Source organism: Eumetopias jubatus, unplaced genomic scaffold (genome assembly GCF_037043125.1).
Source record: "Eumetopias jubatus isolate StellerSeaLion01/CBP00866 unplaced genomic scaffold, mEumJub1_p1.0 scaffold_4, whole genome shotgun sequence".
Classification (NCBI taxonomy): Eukaryota; Metazoa; Chordata; class Mammalia; order Carnivora; family Otariidae; genus Eumetopias; species Eumetopias jubatus.
In genome coordinates this window covers 81,403,326-81,426,079 of record NW_028274810.1, presented here as the reverse complement: position 1 = coordinate 81,426,079, position 22,754 = coordinate 81,403,326, and the positions used below count along the sequence as shown (strand labels likewise).

Sequence of the window (22,754 nt, the reverse complement as noted above, 5' to 3'; positions counted from 1 at the left end):
GGACCCCACAGGAAGGCGGGAGGTTCTGCGTCTCGGCTGGAATAGGCTTATCCCCCTCCCAGCTCCAAGTGCCACTGGGTTCAGCAGCCTTGGTCATGCACCATCTTAGCTGCTTCCTGAGCTTCTCTGCCAGCTTGAGACCTTGACCCTGCCTTGTTCTTGATGTTCAAACAAACCAAAATCCCAGAGGACAGGCATTAGGCTCATGACACTCCCATGTATGAAGTTTAAGGACATATAGGGCGCTGTGATGATGGACTTTTGCAGGTGCAATCCCCTCTGCCCTGAATGCTGATCCCTGAGTCCTTCCCATGGTGGCTCTTTCTCAGTAGTCAGGTCTCAACATAAATCTGACCCCCTCCGAGAGGCCTCCCCTGACCACTTCATATTGATAGGGCCCCACTGCTCCTAGTCCTCATCCGGTTCATTTCCTTCATGACAGTCAACACAAGGCATTTTACATTTATTTTGTGATTTTTATTAATGTCAATCTCTGCCAGGTAGACCAGAAGTCCCACAAAGGCAGAGGCTTTATCTGCCTCCTCCAGTACTATATTCCCATGCCAAGCCCAAGGTTGGCAACAGAAGCCCTAAGTAGTCTGCTTGAATGAATAAATCATGGTGGAAGGTGTTGGTAATAAAGACGAAGTCGGTAAGGGTGACCATGATGATGGAGATACTGCCAAGGATGATGGTGCTGGTGCTGCTCCTGACAGTGACTTCTCAAGGCCCTGCCACGGTATTTAGCCCAACTCCAAGCTTTCCAGGCCTCGCTATCGATTCCCCCTGACCATCTCCACTAGAGAGCCTCAAAAGCCTGTAGGTCAGCACTCAAGGGCACCTGTGTCCCTGTCCCCAAGCCCTGCTCCTTCTGCTGTGTCCCTCCTACCACAGTCAGCCAGCCAGGAACCTGGGAGTCAACACAGACTCTCCCCTCTCTCCATTCCTCCTTTCTAATGAACCCCCCAAAACAGCTGATTCTGCATCTGAGATGTTTCTTGATGTCACCCCCTCCTCTCCATCCCTTCACAGCTGCCCTAATTCAAGGCTGGATTATCTCCTGCCTGGGTGGTCACGAAAACAGTTTTATCACTGGTTTCCGAGCCTTCCAGTTGGAGCCAATTAAAATTCAGAGTAATTGCATTACTTCTCCGCTTAGAACACTTCCACAGCCTGTTACAGTGTTTGGAATTCTCTCCCAGCTTCTGAACACGGGACAAGATTCTCCCGGACCCATGGTCTCCCTGCGCTCACCCTGCACCCCCCTGCAGTGCCTCCAATACACCAAGGCCCTTTCCTGCTCCGAGACCGTGGTAAACTCCTGCAACTCAGTTGAATTTAAAAGTCACCCCCTCTGGGGCTCATTGATCAGAGTCCTTCCAGCAGCCCCTCCCATCATGACAGGAAAACATCTTCTCTGTGACTCAGTTTGCCTTTGGTGAACCACCCTCCTCCACTCCCCATCCGGGAGCTTGAGCAGGACAGAGTCACGCGACCTAGGCCTGGCCCAAGAGAACACTCACAGTGCATCTTAGGGCTTTTGTGGGACCCACCAGGAAAGAGAAGCTTCCTTTTTGCTGGGATTGCTAAACCAACAGAATGCACGAAGCTGCATTTCCATCATGGGGAAAGCATGCCTGAGGAAGCCAACACATAAGAGAGCAAAGCTGTGGGAGGGAGAGAAATAGATTCTGATGGTATTATTTGCATACCTTGATCCAGCAGTCCCTGAAGCCAATCCCTCGGCTTTTCAGTTACAGAAGCCAGCACATTCCCTTTTTAGCTTGAGTCAGCTGGAGGTGGGTTTCTATTTCTTGAACCAAAAGAATACTAACTATTACATTTCTCTTTTCAGTCTCCACGGGAGCTTCTTTACACCTTTTAGAAAAGCCCCTAACATAGGATATTGTCAAGCATTTAATTATAGTCTGCCTCTTCGCCCTGACTGTGAGCTCCAGGGTCCGGCATGATGCATGGCTATTACATAAATGGGGATAAATAATTCCTTGGGGACGGGCCTGTGTCTTTGTCTCCCCAGCACCTAGGAGAGCCTAGTTCCTAGAAGGCTCTCAATAAATGATTACTGAAAATAAATAGGGGAAAAGTAACAAAGAACGTAAATGATCTAAACCAATGGTTTGATGAAGTACATGCGAATGAGTAAATAAATGAATAGTTATTATTAACAAATCCCCGTTGGCATGCTGTTCTCATTCTAATTATATCTGGATCTAATGACTCCTGAATGAAATATCTAGTTAAAAGTCGCTGAGATCAAATGGTTCTAGTTGGCTCAAATTTCATGGGTAAAATGCTTAATAATTAAAACAAAGTATTTCAAAGAGGAAAAAGACTGTTGCTAGCAAAATTATCAAACTGAATGTCTGTAAAGTGGATGGGAACTTTTGTACTTCCACCTATAAAAAAAACAAAAGCAAAAAAGGAAGGGGAACAAAGGAAAGAAAAACCCTAAAAGCTGGATCCAGAGAGGAGGCTGAACCTGCTCTCCAGGGAAATTCTCTTTCTAGAAACAGCCCAAGAGTATTGGGCAGCCCCAAGTGGCAGGAGATCCAGACAGTCCAGCAGGTTCTCTTGTATTGTTCTCCAGGAGGAGGAGCCACTGAGGCTCAGAGGCAGACGGTAGAACTCCAGTGTGGGTGCAGTGGAGAGAGTCCTGGGACCACTTCCTGGCCCTGCACCTCAGGGATCACGGCAGCTCCCATGTTGGGTAGGATGCCCGGCAGCAGCCCTAGGATGATGCTCTCCCTGTCCCCTTCTCTCCCATATCCAAATGGTACCCACCCTTCGAAGCCTGTCTCCAATGCAGCCCCTGCCTTGAGGCCTTGGTCCTCCCACCTGAGGGCAGCATTCTCTTCTGGAGCCCTGCAGCGTGCCCTCCTTTCCTTCCCTACTTCAAAGGTTTGGTGGAGGCAAGTCTGTCACATAGAAGTCCATGGGGGCTTGGCTAGGGGTGTGGGGACATAGAGAATGGGCAGGGAGATCGCAAATGATCTGAGTGAAACAAATAAAGAATGGAAGTCCAAGTATACTGAAGGGGGCAGGGAAGAGAGGATGGGAATCACTGGTAGAGACTGACCGCGGGGGTGACAATCAAGAAGCTGGAGGGGGAGGGTTCTAGGATCTGCACAGAAATCCCACAGGTGGGAAGGAGCTCTGAACTCCTTCCACCAGCCTCCCCACCACAAACACACCCCCTGCGGCTGGCCCTTTGGCCGGCCCCCAGGAAAAGGGTGGCTTCAGTTCTGAGCATGGGTCCGGCCTTGCCTGCCGTCCCTGTTACAGGACGAAACTGTACACCCCCCCCCCCCCGGGAGGGAAGGAGAGAAGCAGAGAACGAGAAGGAGCAAAGGAGAGAGGAAGGCCCAACGGAACTCTGCGGCATCATCGATTAGAGCCAGCGAGAGGGTGCCAGGCAGAGATGTGCTTCCCCTCTGGGTCTGGGACAGTGGTCTCCTGAATGTCTTCTCCAGATTCTCTGCCCCTTCTCCCCAACTCTGCAGGCCCCCTCTAGGCAGGCACTGTGCCTGACCCCCAGCCAAGTCCCCCTGCTCCTAGCCCTGCCCAGAACAGCCACTATTACCACATTGGTCCACCTTCCTCTTCAGCTTTTCTTTAAAGACTCATTAACCCGGCAAAATAAAAAATGATCAACCCTCTATTTCCCTAATTGTTTGGAAATTTTACTGGTCGGTGAAATCCAAACAACCGGAACCCCTAATGAAAACTCTCCTGCTTGTATCCCACAGGGGGAGGAGAAGAGTGGGGAAACTGAGTCAGGAACATCCCATGCCACCGCCCCCCCCCCCCCCCGCCCCACCATCCTCAATCAAGTGGGAATCTGCCATCTGGGAAAGAGGTAGTGGATTTTTTTTTTTTTCCTTTCAAAGCTGCCTCTATCTTCTCAATAGGTGAAGGGATGCCCAGTTGTTCACATTCATGTTTTCTAACAGGATCTGCAGTTTTTCTATGACTTGGCACAGCCCTCAAGAAAACATCCTAAAATCTTAATGCACGGCGATATAAAGCAGCATCCTCATAAACCAGCAGCATCACATTTTCACAGGAACCCAGGGATCCATAAAGGACAGGGGCAGGCGAGAGCGCGAGTCCTCTGCACACACATCCTGAACCTCCAAGTTTGTTTATCAGTAATTGCTATGCAAGTATAAATTAGAAAAACAAATGCATCCTGCCTAGAAATGGTGACACCAACCCTGTAAATAATTATAATTTAATCTTATAGCGAAGAGTTCTGAATGACTCCCCTAATGATTTCCTCTGCTTAATTCCTTCCCCACTGAGTGAACTTAATAGGAAAAGGAATAGTCTTTCAGATTTGTTTCACTCCAGAAGTTTGGACAACGTGTGGATTCACACCTGGGCGGGGGCAGAAGCTGTGGGATACCATTTGGTACACAGATAAACAAGGGAGTCGAAGAGGCCTTGGGACTAGAAGAGACAGAACTGGCAGGCCTATTCATCTTGGCAACTGTTTACAGAAGCGAAAACTTGGGAACGACCTAATAAGAGATCCAATGAGTAAACCCTTGTCGGTCTGACGAGGGAATGCCCCACAGCCGTGGCAAGCCTTCACAAACGTAAGGTGTGTGACGGAACGTGCTGTCATGGCTACAACGATGGCCTTCCACGTCTAACTGACTTGGGGTCAAATCCTGGCTCTGCTTCTTACTAGCTGTGTGACTTCAAGCAAGTGACACAACCTCTCTGGACCTCATTTTCCTCATCTGTAAAAGGAGGAAGAGGATGCTACCTACTTCACAGAGTTTCTATAAGGAAGAAATGAAATTCCAGCCGTAAGAGCTTTAGAACCAGCCTGCGACACATTGGTAACAAATGCTCAACAAATGATGCTTATTATTATGCCTCTTATGTTTTGGAAGCATCTGCGATAATATAGGGAAATTTTTCATTATAAAATGCTAAGTTAAGAATATATAACCACAGATAGATTTTAGGATCCTAATTTTGCAATATTAAAACATATATAAATAGCCAGCTAGCTTGATCCAAGCAAAGCGAAAAAAGGCCGAAGGGGAGTACATCAAACTCTTAATATTTCATATTCATTTCTCAATGCCTTTTTATGTTTTCTATAAGAAGCAGCTGTGTTACATTTACAGTCACAAAAACAGGTATTTAACAAAAAGAGGCAGGGGACGGAGGGCCTCAGGCTGGCAGGGCACTGAGGTCCCAGTGCAGAAGGGGGACACCCAGGCTTTTGTCCCCACTCCTAGCACCACATGCCCAGCCCCTGCCCCAGACTATTGACAGAACAGCCACCTACCCACAGCTGTCTGTTTTTGGCTCACATGTGCTTCTCTCAACTCCCCATTCAGGGGAGTGAATGATCTGGCCAAGTTCACTCAACAAGCTTATGACACCAAGGTCTTCTGACTCCCAGGTCGGATTGCCTTCCACCGTACCAGGAGATTTGAGTTCTCGGGGCTACACCGGTCCCCGAATCTCCAAGTCCATACTGGGAAGATTTCAGTTCCCATTCTATCTCCCTGAAATAGTCAAACTTGGTTCCTACTGTGGGTTTGTCTGGTTTTCTCACCCTCCAAGGACCTTCTCTTACACAGCTGATGTTTCTACCATGTGGCATGACACCTTGTCTGAAAGAGGTATTCAACAAATGTGCCCCTGCCTCCTGTTTGCTTCCTCCCCCTCCCTTCCTCCCACTCACACTGACTGCCACGTCTCCTTCCCACGCACTGTCCTCCCCTGACTCTCAGAGTCCTCGGGGACACCTCCTCTGCCCTCCTCCCCTGAGCCGCAATGAAGCCTGCAAGATGCCCCCCTATCTTATCTGAAGCACATCTTGACACACCCTTTTGTGGGCACCTGAGGTGCGGACACAGGTCCCCCTGCGCCCTCATCCTGATAACACAGCCACGAGGAGACGACAAGAGAATATTCTAACCCCATACCATCATTCAAGGCTTGTCACCCAGACAGGAAGCTGGACACTTCTGGAAGCCAACCTCCGCTCAGGCATGTCCTAAGGATCTAAGTCTGGGACAGTACGAGCAACTAAGGCTGAGAAGTCGCGTCATCCTTCTCCTCCTGAATCCATCAACACAGAGTCTCCATGGCGAGTAGAGCAAGCCAGAACGACAGGGAGAAGGTTAGTCCTTCCCATCAGAAACCCAGACGAAACGCCTTGCCCGGTGCAGGGCCCTGGGAACTGCCACTTAACGATTCTGTTCCCTTTGTTGGATGCTAGAATATGCCCTCCACAATTGCAACTGTACTTCAGTCATTGCACTGAGACCCGTGGCCTGAGAAACAGGATGTCCATGGCCTGAGAAACAGGACATTTTTAGACTCAGTGCAAGTCACTCCCCCAAGGCCCAACACGAAATTCTTCAGCAAGGGTATACTTCAAATCAGATACCAAAATCATTGTAAAAATGGACCCCGGCTCTGAAAACATGCAGTGAGTTTTCATCACAATGAGAACCACACTCGTCAACTGTGGGTCCAAGATGCGGCAAAGGGGCCTCCGAGCGCAGGCCCCGCCACTGAGGAGACTGTGCATCCGGGTGAGCCCCGGCAAAGGGGCCTCCGAGCGCAGGCCCCGCCACTGAGGAGACTGTGCATCCGGGTGAGCCCCGGCAAAGGGGCCTCCGAGCGCAGGCCCCGCCACTGAGGAGACTGTGCATCCGGGTGAGCCCCAGCTTCCGGGGACCAGGGAGGGGGCAGGGCAGTGTGCTTACCACAGGGAGGAGCCTTCAGTGCCTGTGACTTCCAGAAAGTCGTACCCGTCCTCCAGCTGGAAGTCGATAAAGACCAGGGCGATGGTATCTCCCAGCTCTGCCAGGATGGTCCACGTGCAGTCGGCATTGTTGTGGTACTCCGACGGGAAGTGGGGGCTAGAGATGATGCCACTCTGACCCCGCAGCGTCCCCCCGCAGGCATCGTCAGCTGTGGGCACAAAGACAAGGGGCTCACGTGAGCTGGTCTTGTTCTCAGGCCCTGGCACTCATGGGCTTCACCCAGGACAGGCAGGAAGGGTCCCAGCACGGGACACACAGGCAAGGTGGGCCGAGAGCCGAGTCCGACCTGGCCTAAGAATAACGCTGCCAGAGACTTCCATCGCCCTTACCATTCGCCAGGCCCTGTTCTGAGAATTTCAGATCTGACTGTCCTCACTGAACAGACGAGGAAACCGAGGCACAGGGAGGTCATGTCACCTACTTAAGGTCACACAGCCACAGAGCTGTGACTGAACTCTGACATTCAGGGCACCTTCGGGGTGCCACACATCCTGCTGTGTCATGAGCAAGGAAGGACTCAGCTCTCACCCTTACTGCCACGGTCACCGCTGTGGGGAACAGAACATTTCTTCCCACCTGATCTTAGGAAGCCTCCAATGTGGGGAAACAAAACGAAAACGCAACACAGATCCCTGGGGCGACACTCAGAAGGGCTGCCTGGCCAGACCTCTGCGATCCTCCGTCCTACCCTTGTCTGTGGGCCGACTCTGTTCTCACGCCATGCACGGTCAGCCTGCTGCCCTTCACCCACACTGCTCCCTTGGCCTAGGATGCCCTCTTGAGGCCCGACTCCAATGCCGCCTCTTGGGAGCGCCTCATGCCTTCCAGTGTTTAGGGACTGCTCTCTCCGCTGGGCTGCAACACGTCCGACGGTAGACATGGTACATTGCCCTGTCCAAGAGACCCATTCATCCGTCTGTCTGCCACACCGGTTCTGAGCTCCGCTGGGAACCTCCAAGGGCAGGGACCGCATTTTACTCCTCCTGCCACACAACCTGGCAGTCACACCACTCTGGCTGAAAGCCCCAGTTGAGGCTTGATGTTCCAAAAAAATGATCTGGGGAACATGCTCTGACATCGAATAGTTAAGAGGCCTGGCTTCGGAATTATTGCAGACGGCAATCTGAATCCTTTCCCTGCTGCTCACTAGCTGGGCGGTGTAAAGGAAGTCATCCAAACCCTAAGCCTGTTGTCCTGGAGCCTGTATGCACGCGAGTGAGTGTAGTACACTTAGCATGTGTTGTTAGAGGCAGGACTACGTGGGGAAGGAAGGAGAAAGGCAGTAGCCATGTTCCAACGTGTGCCAGAGGCAGCCTAGTGACAATAATGAAAGCTCATATTTCTTGAGCACTTAAACTACACCAAGCACCATTCTAACGATGCTATGAATTTCATGTAGTCCTTACTTTGACCCTGTAAAGAATCATTCCCATTTTGCAGCTAAGGAAACCAAGGCATGCAGAGATTCAGGCGTTTGCCACAGGTGACACAACTCATAGTGACTGAAGGAGCTGGAATTCTAAGCCTGATTCCAGGGCCTGTGCCCTTACCCAATACAGCCTCCCATCTCCCAGGAGTACAGTTCATACTTGGAAGACACAGATAAAACAGCAAATTACTTTGCTTGGGTGAGTCAGTTTGGGAAAAGTTAACAGAGGAAATGCCCTTAGAGCTAGGTTTTGAAGGATGAATAGGAGTTCTCTAGATAGAGAAGAAAGGGAACGGCATTTAAGAAAACAGGGAGACGAATGTCATAAGCCCAGAAGCACAAAGGCACACGGCATGCCTAAGATAAGTGGTTCTAGATGGCTTATCACAGAGCGAACCGAGAGGAATGGTGGGTGATAGTACTGGAAATGGAGAAGGAGCCACATGACAGAGAACACTGGGCCAAGAAGATTTGGAAGCAGCGGACTATATTGGAAAGAAAATGGATTTGGGGGTCAGGAAGGCCTAGATCTGAATTCAGCCTCCACAATTCCCCAGCTTCAATTCTGGCAGCTTCATTTGGCTTTCCTGTACGATGGTTTGCTCGGATAACTGAATGGGATCATTAACGGGACAGTGCCTAGTGTCAGCCAGTGGCTGGCCCATGTAGATGCCCAACAAGTACTAAGTTCTCCTTTTCCTTCCACTTCATCTTGGGAATCAAAGGTAGTGAAGGAATATGATTGAGTTTGCATTTTAGAAAGATCACTGGGGCCATGGCACAGAGGAGGTCTGAGTCAGGGGAGTGGGCAGGATGCTTTTGGTAGGACATAGTCACCAAAGTCCAGGGGAAGCCAGATGACATCAGAGCTGAGGCCATGGGGACTGCAGGAAGAGCGCTGATTTCGGAGAGATTTAAGAAGCAGAATCTACAGGCTTTGGCAGTTGGGAGGGATGAGCTCCCGGTTTGGGGCATGAGAATCTGGATGAATGAAATGTACCTCCTGTGACAGGGAACCCAGGAGAAGGGTACCTTGTGGTGGGGAAGGCAAGCAGGAGTCCAGTTTTGGATCCCGGGGCTGAGTGTTTATGTGGGATGTCCTGCTGGAGAGACTGAGCTGACAGCTGCATATGCAGAAGCAGTGTGGGATGGAGGTCAAGGTGAGTTCATCCGGGGGTCCTGAACTATTCTCACAATGTCATTGTACAGGGTCAAGATCTATTTCAAGAGAATGAGCCTATTTCCAAATGCCAACTCTTAGCGTGAAGAGGTTGTCTTAATCATCAAAGCCTGGATGAGTGGCAGTGGCAGTGGGAGGAAGAGAAGGAACAGAAGGGTTCAGGAGCCAGGCAGGGAAGAAGAGAAAGGACATGGTCTCCACCCGGGAGTGGCCAGCGAGGGAGAGGAGGAGGCAAGGAGGAGGTGGAGGTTTCTAACAGGGCAGCATTATGATGCTGTTTGGGTAAAGGCGGGGGGGAAAGAGAAGCAGCTCTGCGAGACAGTGATGGCCCTCAGCACTCCCATGCTGATTATGAGCTGCTGAGGGCTAACAGGTGGCGGTTCCCACAGAGAGCACGAGCTGGGGAACCTGCGAGGCTGGGAGTCAGCGGGATGAAGAGCAACGGCGGCTCCACGGGAGTAAAGAAGGCCCGGGAAGAGCGACATTTAATGATCAGCAGGCAGAAGCAGAGGCCCCTGAAAAGAAGAGCGGTCAGGGTCAGGCAGGAGGGGAACTCCGGGAGGGGGGATGGGGGAAGGGAGCAGTGTCAGGAGTGAGGGACGGAGTGGCAAGCCCTGGTCCACGCTGTCCCGTTTCCTCGGGCCTGTGAGTCCGGGTCAGCGTAGCAGCCGGCCATGCTGGAGGGGAGCAGGTCGTGGGGGAAGACAGTGACTCAGGCCTCTGTGTGGTGCTGGTCTTAGAAACCCAAGCAGACATCCTACACTGTTCGCAAACCTCAGCCACCCAAGCCCACCCTCGTGCTCTCCGCCCACTGACCCTGACCTTCTGGCATTTCCTTCCCAGTGTGTCGGCACCATCCACCCAGTGCCTCGTGCCAGAGGGCTGGCGTCATCAGCCCCCTCGCCCACATGCCACACCTAGCCGGAGACCAAAACCCGTCCTTCCTTGTAAGTAGCTCTTGACCGGGTCTCCCATCTACCCTGCACCTGCTCCACGTGAAGCCACGCGACCGTCCAAGTCAGCCACAGCCATGAGGCCTCCCTCCTGGTCTCCAAACATCCCTCCTGCTCCAGCCCATTATTCTTCACACAGAAGCCTGAGTGATCCTGGAAACACAGACTTGAGAACACCCCTCCTCTCTGTAAGAACCTTCAATAACTCCCACTGTCACTCATGAGAGTAGAACATCCTGTGGCTTATAAAGACGTATAGGGCCTTACTTCACACCAGTCTCTCCCCGCCCACTTCCCACTGCCACATTGGCCTCCTTCCAGCTCTTCTGATGTACCAAGCATCTCCCTGTTCCAGGACCTGGAGAGTGCCAGTTACTCTTTCTGGAAACTTCTTCCCTACCTCGTTGGGCCTGGCCGGCCCCTCCTCAGCCTTTAGGTGCCAGTCTAAGTGTCACTTCCTCAAGAATCTTTCCAGATACAGAAACCCCTTCCCCCCATCTTATGCTTTCAGAGCAGGACATACTTTCCCATAATGAATCATTTTCCCAAATTCATTGATGGGTTATGTCACTTATTTAATGTCTAGACTGTAAACTCCATGAGGGCAGGGGCCATGTCTGTGGGCAGCGAGCCTGGGCAGAGGCTGCTCGGTCACTGTGGCTGGGTGGTGTGCAGCCTGTCATGGCCCTAAGTGCCTTCTGCCATCCAGCTGCCGCCTGAGGCAGGGGCTTTGCGAAGTTCGTTCTCCATGTGAGGTGTAAGTTTCACCCGAAGGAACATCTTTTAGAACAACATACCTTTGCCTCTGGACCCAGAAGCTCGGTAGCAAGTCTCTCTTGCTGGGAAGGACAAAGGACTGTTGACATCAAGCAAAGGGTTTAATGGCGCTCGATGGAGCCTCGGGGCTACTCAGCTCAGAGGAAATGAAAATGCCTCCAACATCTACCACTTCTCTTGGCGTATGGCAGGCACTCAGTAAACAGCTGCTGAACAAGGAAATGAAACAGGACGGGGAAGCTCAGAGAGGTTAAGTAACTTCCCTAAGGTCATACAGTGGATGGCCAGTTAGGATTCCAGCCGAGTCTCTCTGGCACCAGGACTGTGGCCTCTTTCAAGACACCACATGGGGGGGGGGCGGAGCAAGATGGCGGAGGAGTAGGAGACCTGGACTTCGTCTGGCCTCAGGAATTCAGCTGAATAGGGATCAAACCATTCTGAACACCTACAAACTCAACAGGAGATCGAAGAAGAGAGTAGCAACAACTCTCTGAACAGAGAAGCGACCACTTGCTAGAAGGTAGGACGTGCGGAGAAGTGAATCCGAGGCGATATTCGGGAGGATAGACGGTGGGGGAGGGGGCCTCCGTCGGCCGCTTCTGGCAAGTGATAGAGCCGCAGAGCACAAAATCGGAACTTTTAGAAGTCGGTTCTGCTGAGGGACGTCACGCCAGTGGCTAAGTGGGCGGGGGGGTGTGGAACCCTCGTGGGACAGTGTGGTCTCAGGACCCTCGGGGTCACAGAAAGACCGGGGGTGCCTGAGTGCAGCAGAGCTCCCAGGTATCGGAGCGGGGAAGCCGGCTGCAGAGACGGAGCCGAGGCGCGGGCTCTCAGCTCGGGGTTGCCATAAACTGTGATCAGTGACACAGTCGGGCCACTGAGCCTCCAGCAGGGACCCAACAAGCAGCAGAGCCGGGGAGACTCCCCTTCCTCCCCCGGGAGGAGCGGCGCGGAACTGCACCACAGGGATCTACTGGGTTTGGAGACTCCACACGGGGTCGGGTGCCAGAGATAGAAACGCTCGGTCACAGGCCGGGTGAGCACGGAGTGCGGCCGGAGACCGGGGAGACGGGAGACTGACTGCTTTTCTCTGGGGGCGCACTGAGGAGGGGGCCCCGAGTTCTCAGCTCCTCCGGGCAGAAAGTGGGAGGCCACCATTTTCACCCTGGTCCCCCAAAGCTGTACCGAGAGCTTGCCCGGAACAAAGGCTCCTGAGAGCAAACCCGAGCAGCTTGCTTAGCCCAGACCGACAAGGGCGGGCAATTCCGCCTCCGGCAAAGACATTTGGGAACCACAGCAACAGGTCCCTTCCGCAGAAGATCAGCACCAACAGCCAGCAAGCCAAGACCAAGTTTACCGATCAAGGAGAATGGGAGAACTCCAGCGCTAGGGGAATACTGCACAAAGAATTCATGGCTTTTTACCATGATTCATTAGTTTTTCAAAGTTAATTTTTTAACTGTTTTTTGTTGTTTTTTTTGAATTTTTCTTTTTCCCTCTTTCAACCAACATCTTATCAATCCCTTTTTTAAAAAAACATTTTTTATTTTTCCTTTTTAGAGTCATATTTTATCCCTTCATAGTAGTTACCCTTATTTTTGGCATATATATATAAGTTCTTCTCTCTTTAAAATTTTGATATACAATTTCTTCTAACAGATCAAAATATACCCTAAATCACTAGTGTATGGCTTTGTTCTAGTCTCCTGCCTGATCACAGTCTCTCCCGTTTTTTTCTTTTCTTTTTTCTTTTTTTTAAATCTTCTTTCTTCTTTCAAACAACTTATCAATTCCGTTTATAAAACCTTTTATAAGTTTCATCTTTACAGTCATCTTCCATCCCTTCATTGTATCAACCCTTATTTTGTACATATATAAGTCTTTCTTCCTTTAAAATTTTAGGAGGCACTTTCTTCTAACAGACAAAAATACACCCCAAATCTAGTGTGTGGCACTGATCTATGCACTAGCCTGCTCATATTTGATCATATTCTGTTTTTTTTGTTTTGTTCTGTTTTTGTTTGTTTTTATCTTTTTCTTTTTTTTCCTCTTTCTTTTTTCTTTCTTTCCCTTTCTTTTCCCCTGGTTTCAGGTCTTTTCTGATTTGTATAGAGTATATTTGCTGGGGACGTTGTTAACCTGTTAGCATTTTGTTCTCTCATTTATCTGTTCTCCTCTGGACAAAATGACAAAACGAAAAAAATCACCTCAGCAAAAAGAACAAGAGGTAGTACCGTCTGCCAGGGACCTACTCAATACGGACATCAGTACGATGTCAGACCTAGAGTTGAGAATCATGACTTTAAAGATACTAGCTGGGCTTGAAAAAAGCGTGGAAGTTTTTAGAGAAACCCTTTCTGGAGAAATAAAAGAACTAAAATCGAACCAAGTCGAAATCAAAAAGGCTATTAATGAGGTGCAATCAAAAATGGGGGCACTAACTGCTAGGATAAATGAGGCAGAAGAGAGAATCAGCAATATAGAAGACCAAATGATGGAAAATAAGGAGGCTGAGAAAAAGAGAGAGAAACAACTACAGGATCACGAGGGCAGAATTCGAGAGATAAGCGATACGATAAGACGAAACAACATTAGAATAATTCGGATCCCAGAAGAAGAAGAAAGAGAGAGAGGGGCAGAAGGTATTTTGGAGCAAATTATAGCAGAGAACTTCCCTAATGTGAGGAAGGAAACAGGCATCAAAATCCAGGAGGCACAGAGAACCCCTCTCAAAATCAATAAAAATAGGTCAACATCCCGACATCTAATAGTAAAACTTACGACTCTTAGAGACAAAGAGAAAATCCTGAAAGCAGCTCGGGAGAAGAGATATGTAACCTACAATGGTAGAAACATTAGATTGGCAACAGACCTATCCACAGAGACCTGGCAGGCCAGAAAGGACTGGCATGATATCTTTAGAGCACTAAACAAGAAAAATATGCAGCCAAGAATACTATATCCAGGAAGGCTGTCATTGAAAATAGAAGGAGAGGTAAAAAGCTTCCAGGACAAACAAAAACTAAAGGAATTTGCAAACACAAAACCAGCCCTAAAAGAAATATTGCAAGGGGTCCTCTAAGCAAAGAGAGAGCCTAAAAGCAGCATAGATCAGAAAGGAACACAGATAATATACAGTAACAGTCACCTTACAGGCAATACAATGGCACTAAATTCCTATCTTTCAATAGTTACCCTGAACGGAAATGGGCTCAATGCCCCAATCAAAAGACATAGGCTATGAGATTGGATTAAAAAACAAGACCCATCCATATGCTGTCTGCAAGAGACTCATTTTAGACCCAAAGACACCCCCACATTGAAAGTGAGGGGGTGGAAAACCATTTACCATGCTAATGGACACCAAAAGAAAGCTAGGGTGGCAATTCTTATATCAGACAAATTAGATTTTAAAACAAAGACTGTAATAAGAGATGAAGAAGGACACTATATCTTACTTAAAGCGTCTATCCAACAGGAAGATCTAACAATTGTAAATACCTATGCCCCTAACATGGGAGCAGCCACTTTTATAAGGCAATTAATAACAAAAGCAAAGAAACACATTGACAACAATACAATAATAGTGGGGGACTTCAACACCCCCTGACTGAAATGGACAGATCATCTAAGCAAAAGATCAACAAAGAAATAAAGACTTTAAATGACACACTGGACCAAATGGACTTCACAGACATATTCAGAACATTCCATCCCAAAGCAACGGAATACACATTCTTCTCTAGTGCCAATGGAACATTCTCCAGAATTGATCACATCCTAGGTCACAAATCAGGTCTCCACCGGTACCAAAAGTTTGGGATTATTCCCTGCATATTTTCAGACCACAGTGCTTTGAAACTAGAACTCAATCACAAGAGGAAAGTCAGAAAGAACTCAAATACATGGAGGCTACAGAGCATCCTACTAAAAAATGAATGGGTCAACCAGGAAATTAAAGAAGAATTAAAAAAATTCATGGAAACCAATGAAAATGAAAACACAACTGTTCAAAATCTTTGGGATACAGCAAAGGCAGTCCTGAGAGGAAAGTATATGGCAATACAAGCCTTTCTCAAGAAACAAGAAAGGTCTCAAATAAACAACCTAACCCTACACCTAAAGGAGCTAGAGAGAAAACAGCAAATAAAGCCTAAACGCAGCAGGAGAAGAGAAATCATAAAGATCAGAGCAGAAATCAATGAACTAGAAACCAAAAGAACAGTAGAACAGATCAACGAAACTAGGAGCTGGTTCTTCGAAAGAATTAACAAGATTGATAAACCGCTGGCCAGACTTATCCAAAAGAAAAGAGAAATGACGTAATCAACAAAATCATGAATGAAAGAGGAGAGATCACAACCAACACCAAAGAAATACAAACAATTATAAGAACATATTATGAGCAACTCTATGCCAGCAAATTAGATAACCTGGAAGAAATGGGTGCATTCCTAGAGATGTATCAACTACCAAAACTGAACCAGGAAGAAATAGAAAACCTGAACAGACCTATAACCACTAAGGAAATTGAAGCAGTCATCAAAAATCTCCCAAGAAACAAAAGCCCAGGGCCAGATGGCTTCCCAGGGGAATTCTATCAGACATTTCAAGAAGAATTAATACCTATTCTCCTGAAACAGTTCCAAAAAATAGAAATGGAAGGAAAACTTCCAAACCCATTTTATGAGGCCACCATTACCTTGATCCCCAAACCAGACAAAGACCCCATCAAAAAGGAGAATTACAGACCAATATCCTTGATGAACATGGATGCAAAAATTCTCACCAAAATACTAGCCAATAGGATCCAAAGGTACATTAAAAGGATTATTCAGCATGATCAAGTGGTATTTATCCCTGGGCTGCAAGGTTGGTTCAACATCCACAAATCAATCAACGTGATACAATACATTAACAAAAGAAAGAACAAGAGTCATATGATCCTCTCAATAGATGCAGCAAAAGCATTTGACAAAGTACAGCATCCTTTCTTGATCAAAACTCTTCAGAGTATAGGGATAGACGGTACACACCTCAATATCATAAAAGTCATCTATGAAAAACCCACAGGGAATATCATTCTCAATGGGGAAAAGCTGAGAGCCTTTCCCCTAAGGTCAGGAACACGGCAGGGATGTCCACTATCACCACTGCTATTCAACATAGTATTAGAAGTCCTAGCCACAGCAATCAGACAACAAAAAGAAATCAAAGGCATCCAAATCGGCAAAGAGGAAGTCAAACTCTCACTCTTTGCAGATCATATGATACTGTATGTGGAAAACCCAAAAGACTCCACCTCAAAACTGCTAGAACTCATACAGGAATTCAGTAAAGTAGCAGGATATAAAATCAATGCACAGAAATCAGTGTCATGCCTATACACCAACAACAAGACAGAAGAGAGACAAATCAAGGAGTCGATCCCATTTACAATTGCACCCAAAACCATAAGATACCTAGGAATAAATTTAACCAAAGAGGCAACGGATCTGTACTCAGAAAACTATAAAATACTCATGAAAGAAATTGAAGAAGACACAAAGAAATGGAAAAACGGTCCATGCTCATGGATTGGAAGAACAAACATTGTGAAGATGTCAATGCTACCTAGAGCAAACTACACATTCAATGCAATCCCCATCAAAATACCATCCACTTGTTTCAAAGAAATGGAACAAATAATCCTAAAATTTGTATGGAACCAGAAGAGACCCCGAATAGCCAGAGGAATATTGAAAAAGAAAAGCAAAGCTGGCAGCATCATAATTCCAGACTTCCAGCTCTATTACAAAGCTGTCATCATCAAGACAGTATGGTACTGGCACAAAAACAGACACATAGATTAATGCAACAGAATAGAGAGCCCAGAAATGGACCCTCAACTCTATGGTCAACTAATCTTTGACAAAGCAGGAAAGAATGTCCAGTGGAAAAAAGACAGTCTCTTCAACAAATGGTGTTGGGAAAATTGGACAGCCACATGCAGAAGAATGAAACTGGACCATTTCCTTACACCACACACAAAAATATACTCCAAATGTTGAAAGACCTAAATGTGAGACAGGAGTCCATCAAAATCCTAAAGGAGAACACAGGCAGCAACCTCTTCGACCTCAGCCACAGCAACTTCTTCCTAGAAACATCGCCAAAGGCAAGGGAAGGAAGGGCAAAAATGAAGTATTGGGATTTCATCAAGATCAAAAGCTTTTGCACAGCAAAAGAAACAGTCCACAAAACCAAAAGACAACCGATAGAATGGGAGAAAATATTTGCAAATGACATATCAGATAAAGGACAAGTATCCAAAATCTCTCAAGAACTTATCAAACTCAACACCCAAAGAACAAATAATCCAATCAAGAAATGGGCAGAAGACATGAACAGACATTTTTCCAAAGAAGACATCGAAATGACCAACAGACACACGAAAAAGTGCTCAACATCGCTCGGCATCAGGGAAATCCAAATCAAAACCTCAATGAGATACCATCTCACACCAGTCAGAATGGCGAGAATTAACAAGTCAGGAAATGAGAGATGTTGGCGGGGATGTGGAGAAAGGGGAACCCTCCTACACTGTTGGTGGGAATGCAAGCTGGTGCAACTACTCTGGAAAACAGTATGGAGGTTCCTCAAACAGTTGAAAATAGAGCTACCATATGATCCAGCAATTGCACTACTGGGTATTTACCCCAAAGATACAAATGTAGGGATCCGAAGGTGTACGTGCACCCCAATGTTCATAGCAGCAATGTCCACAATAGCCAAACTGTGGAAAGAGCCAAGATGTCCATCGACAGATGAATAGATAAAGAAGATGTGGTATACACACACACACACACACACACACACACACACACACACACACACACACACACACAATGGAATATTATGCAGCCATCAAAAGGAATGAGATCTTGCCATTTGCAACGACGTGGTTGGAACCGGAGGGTGTTATGCTGAGTGAAATAAGTCAGTCAGAGAAAGACATGTATCATATGACCTCACTGATATGAGGAATTCTTAATCTCAGGAAACAAACTGAGGGTTGCTGGAGTGGTGGGGGGTGGGAGGGATGGGGTGGCTGGGTGATGGACATTGGGGAGGGTATGTGCTATGGTGAGCGCTGTGAATGGTGCAAGACTGTTGAACCACAGATCTGTACTTCTGAAACAAATAACGCAATATATGTTAAGAAAAAAGAAAAGAAGAAGAAGATAGCAGGAGGGGAAGAATGAAGGGGAGTAAGTCGGAGGGGGAGACGGACCATGAGCGACCATGGACTCCGAAAAACAAACTGAGGTTTCTAGAGGGGAGGTGGTTGGGGGGATGGGTTAGCCTGGTGATGGGTATTAAAGAGGGCACGTTCTGTGTGGAGCACTGGGTGTTATGCACAAACAATGAATCATGGAACACTACATTAAAAACTAATGATGTAATGTAGGGTGATTAACATAACAATAAAAAATGAAAAACAAAAGCAGGGTCTTTTTAAAAAATTTTTTATTGTTATGTTAATCACTATACATCATTAGTTTTTGATGTAGTGTTCCATGATTCATTGTTTGTGCATAACACCCAGTGCTCCACACAGAACGTGCCCTCTTTAATACCCATCACCAGGCTAACCCATCCCCCCAACCACCTCCCCTCTAGAAACCTCAGTTTGTTTTTCGGAGTCCATCGTCTCTCATGGTCCGTCTCCCCCTCCGACTTACTCCCCTTCATTCTTCCCCTCCTGCTATCTTCTTCTTCTTTTCTTTTTTCTTAACATATATTGCGTTATTTGTTTCAGAAGTACAGATCTGTGGTTCAACAGTCTTGCACCATTCACAGCGCTCACCATAGCACATACCCTCCCCAATGTCCATCACCCAGCCACCCCATCCCTCCCACCCCCCACCACTCCAGCAACCCTCAGTTTGTTTCCTGAGATTAAGAATTCCTCATATCAGTGAGGTCATATGATACATGTCTTTCTCTGACTGACTTATTTCACTCAGCATAACACCCTCCGGTTCCAACCACGTCGTTGCAAATGGCAAGATCTCATTCCTTTTGATGGCTGCATAATATTCCATTGTGTGTGTGTGTGTGTGTGTGTGTGTGTGTGTGTGTACACCACATCTTCTTTATCCATTCATCTGTCGATGGACATCTTGGCTCTTTCCACAGTTTGGCTATTGTGGACATTGCTGCTATGAACATTGGGGTGCACATACCCCTTCGGATCCCTACATTTGTATCTTTGGGGTAAGTACCCAGTAGTGCAATTGCTGGATCGTATGGTAGCTCTATTTTCAACTGTTTGAGGAACCTCCATACTGTTTTCCAGAGTCACATGTCCCTGCTTTTATTAAAAGCAGTCTGGTAAGCCAATCTGAGATGGTCACTCTCTAGTGACTCACAAATCTCAGTAGCTCCACAAATATCAAAGCTCCTAACCTTAGTCAATGGTTTCTAGACTGTGCTGGAACTGAGGACTCGAGAGTTTGAGGCCCTCTGCCCAGAGCTGCGAGTCCACTGTAGAGGTGGCACCTTTCCTGTTTGAATGGTCCCTGTCTCCCGGGCTCCTCCAACACCCTGGTTCCTGAACATCCTGCTTTGATTGAAGATGCTCTAGAAGTTGTTTGGAGATTTCCTCTCACTTTAAACAAGGCATCGTATTTCATGGTTACAAGTTCAGAGCCATAAAATATAACCTTCAGCTGACACCACAGTCCTAAAATACTAATTTACACTTTCTCCTTCTCTGGTAATGGGCAGTCTGCACCGCCATTAAGTCGTGTATATTCTAAGGTGCAGGTGTGTGATGCTGAGCATTGCCCTTCCAAGTTTATGACTTTCTTTATGATCGACTTTAAGTTCCACTGAAATTTCTTCAATTAACTATAATGTTAGAGAACTACCCCTGGGTCCCCCGGGATATCTGTTAACTCTCCAGTGACTCACAAATTTCAGGTAGGGAGAGAGGAAACAGCCTACTTCTCCCTTCCTTGCGCTTCAGGCCAATGTCAGTGCAAACTCCTGGACGCCTGCAAGTTTTGGGGCCCTTGGCTCTGGGCTTCTGTCCATATCCTCAATCCTCAGGCTACTCCACCTCTGAGGAAACAAAAATCCCCATAGGCCCTGGGGGAGAAGCTGCCATCTGACAACTCAAGTGTGAGCACGAGTGCCCTAAAGCCTCGATGTTCCCCCTTTTCCTTGTGCTGTGTGGCTCAGGGTCCTCAGGGGCTCCAGTGACCTGCTCAACCCCTCTTCTGGGGGTTCAGGGTTCGCCCCTTTATCCTTGGCTTTATCAAAGACACCCCTTCCTGAAATTAAGAAACTGCAATTGCCTGAGAGCATCGCTATTTCTGCCCCTCCCCAACCCCGGATGCCTTCCATGGATATGGTCCCCCAAGGCATCCTTCTGGGGAGAAGAATGCAGGCGGGACATGGCATTCAGTTACATGACTCCATTGGGCTCCAGTATAGGCCAGGCATTGTGCTAAATGCTTAGCTGATACTTCTGTTTACTCCTCAAACTGCTCGAAGAGATAGGTATAATATCAGCTACATTTCACAGATGAAGAAACTGCGGTTTTTATTTTATTTTTTAAAAGATTTTATTTATTTATTTATTTGAGAGAGAGAGCATGAGCGGTGGTAACGGTCAGAGGGAGAGGGAGGGAAAAGCTGAGTCCCCCACTGAGCAAGGAGCCTGATGTGGGGCTCGATCCCAGGACCCCGGGATCATGACCCGAGCTGGAGGCAGATGGTTAACTGACTGAGCCAACCAGGCGCCCTGGCTCAGTGGTTTTTAAAACTTGCCCACAGTCACATGGCTACTAACTGTTGGAGCCAGGATTCGAAGCTCGGACACTCTGACTCCAGACCCACGCAGTTATCCACCTGTTTCCAATGCTGCTCCAGGCCCCGGAGAGGGTTTTTTCTGAGCCTGAGAAGCCTCCACCCGCTCCTCCTCTCCCCTGCCTGAGGGGCCTGAGGTGGGGGCTTTGTGCTGCCTCCAAAGTGCAGGCCAGCTACCTGTACTCAGGTGGAGGTGGGTGAGTCTTGAGTCAGGCTTCCTCTAAAGGATGAAAGTAGCCCCCCAGACCCTGGTTCCCCCACCCCCCACCACCAAAGTGGCATCTGCCCAGCAGGACCACCTCAGGCCCCTTCCCTGAGGCTTCTCTCCTGGAGCTCATGGGACAGGCCACAGAGGAGGGCCCGGGGGGAACACAGGTGACTGGGCAGTGCCTAGCCGCGTGGACCCCTCAGGGGACGCACCCAGGAGAGGATCAAGCTCTCGGGCCCTGGGCCACCAAGCCGGAGCTCTGGAAGCAACAGCGTTGTTGCGAGTCTCCTGCCAGGTGTCACAGGCCACTCTTCTTGTCTGCAGCAAACCGTGGTGGTCAAGATCTTGGCTGGTAGACGCATGGCCTTGGCTAGAGTCCTGGCTCTGCTGTGCTCGAGCCGTGTGGCCGCAGGCAAAGTACCTAACCTCTCCGTGCCTCAGTTCCCTCACGTGCACTAGGGGATAGCAAGCTCTTAACCTCCTGGGGTTCCTGTGACGCTTCTGTGAGGCTTGAAGGAGGCAGAGCGGGGTCTGGCGGAGAGTTAGTGCTCCCTGAATGCCAGCCTGCATTGGCGCCAGTCAGAATCATGGCAGCTCACTCTCCCTGAGTCACCGTTACAAGCAGGGCCCTCTGCCACACACGGAGGGTTTATCAACTTGAGCTTCACTTCCCCCTTGTGAGTTAAGCACCGTTATTGGTATTATTTACAGGTGAGCAAACCAAGGCACAGAGATGTTGAGTGACTAGCCCAAGGTCACTCAGCTAGTGGGTAGGAGTGGCAAGGCCAGGATTTGAATCCAGGTGATTAGACTCCGGAGCACACTTTGGATGGTCCTGCTACAGTAACAGTGATGGCAAAGGTGACTGGAGAAGGACTGGTGACCCCAGTGGTAGGAGAGGAACCCCATGGTTAGGAACGGTATCTGGGAGCCATGGTGCATTCCAGAATTACTCAAGATCCACACTGGCTGGCATGATATTTGGTACTTTCTGCATTTCGTGTAGTGTGATCAGCACAAAGGGGCCCAGCATGCAGTTCCCAGACCCTCTCTGCCACCTGCAGTGCCAACTTAGGGCCTCGTATACCTCTCCCCACCTCTTTCTAGCTCAGAACTTCCCCAGCCACAGAATTAATACCCGCTCCCCCCAGCCTTGGACGTCTCACAGGCATCTCAGTCTTCATCTGGATGAAAGGAGCTCTCTTGATTCCCCTCAGGGCACATGCTTCTGCCGCTCTGTGCTAGCCACGCCCATCTCAGTTATCCAACCCCACCCTGCCAGCACTCGACAAAGAGCCTAGGAGTCAATCTTGACCCTTCATTCCATCCGCACCTACATGCATCCCATCAGCAGGGCTGTTGGCTGTGCCCCCAAACCACAGTCCCCGTCTACCCCCTCCCCTCCATCTCTCCCATGGCCACCCGTGACCCAAATGCAGAATCTCCAGCCTGCTTGCCTGCAGTAGAGGCCTCCTGACCAGTCCTCCTGGTTGTACCTCTTACCGACTACAGTCCCTCTCATTCTGGC

At 48.4% G+C, this 22,754-nt stretch overlaps 1 protein-coding gene across 2 annotated transcripts in view; it reads right to left on the bottom strand.

Moving 5' to 3' along the window:
- Positions 1–22,754, bottom strand: part of CSMD2 (CUB and Sushi multiple domains 2) — a 588,524-nt gene that overhangs the window by 360,061 nt on the left and 205,709 nt on the right. For both annotated transcript variants that reach the window (XM_088023017.1, XM_028113838.2), the window contains exon 5: positions 6,762–6,969. In XM_088023017.1, coding sequence (XP_087879143.1) covers positions 6,762–6,969 — 208 coding nt within the window. The remainder of the gene's footprint in view (positions 1–6,761; positions 6,970–22,754) is intronic.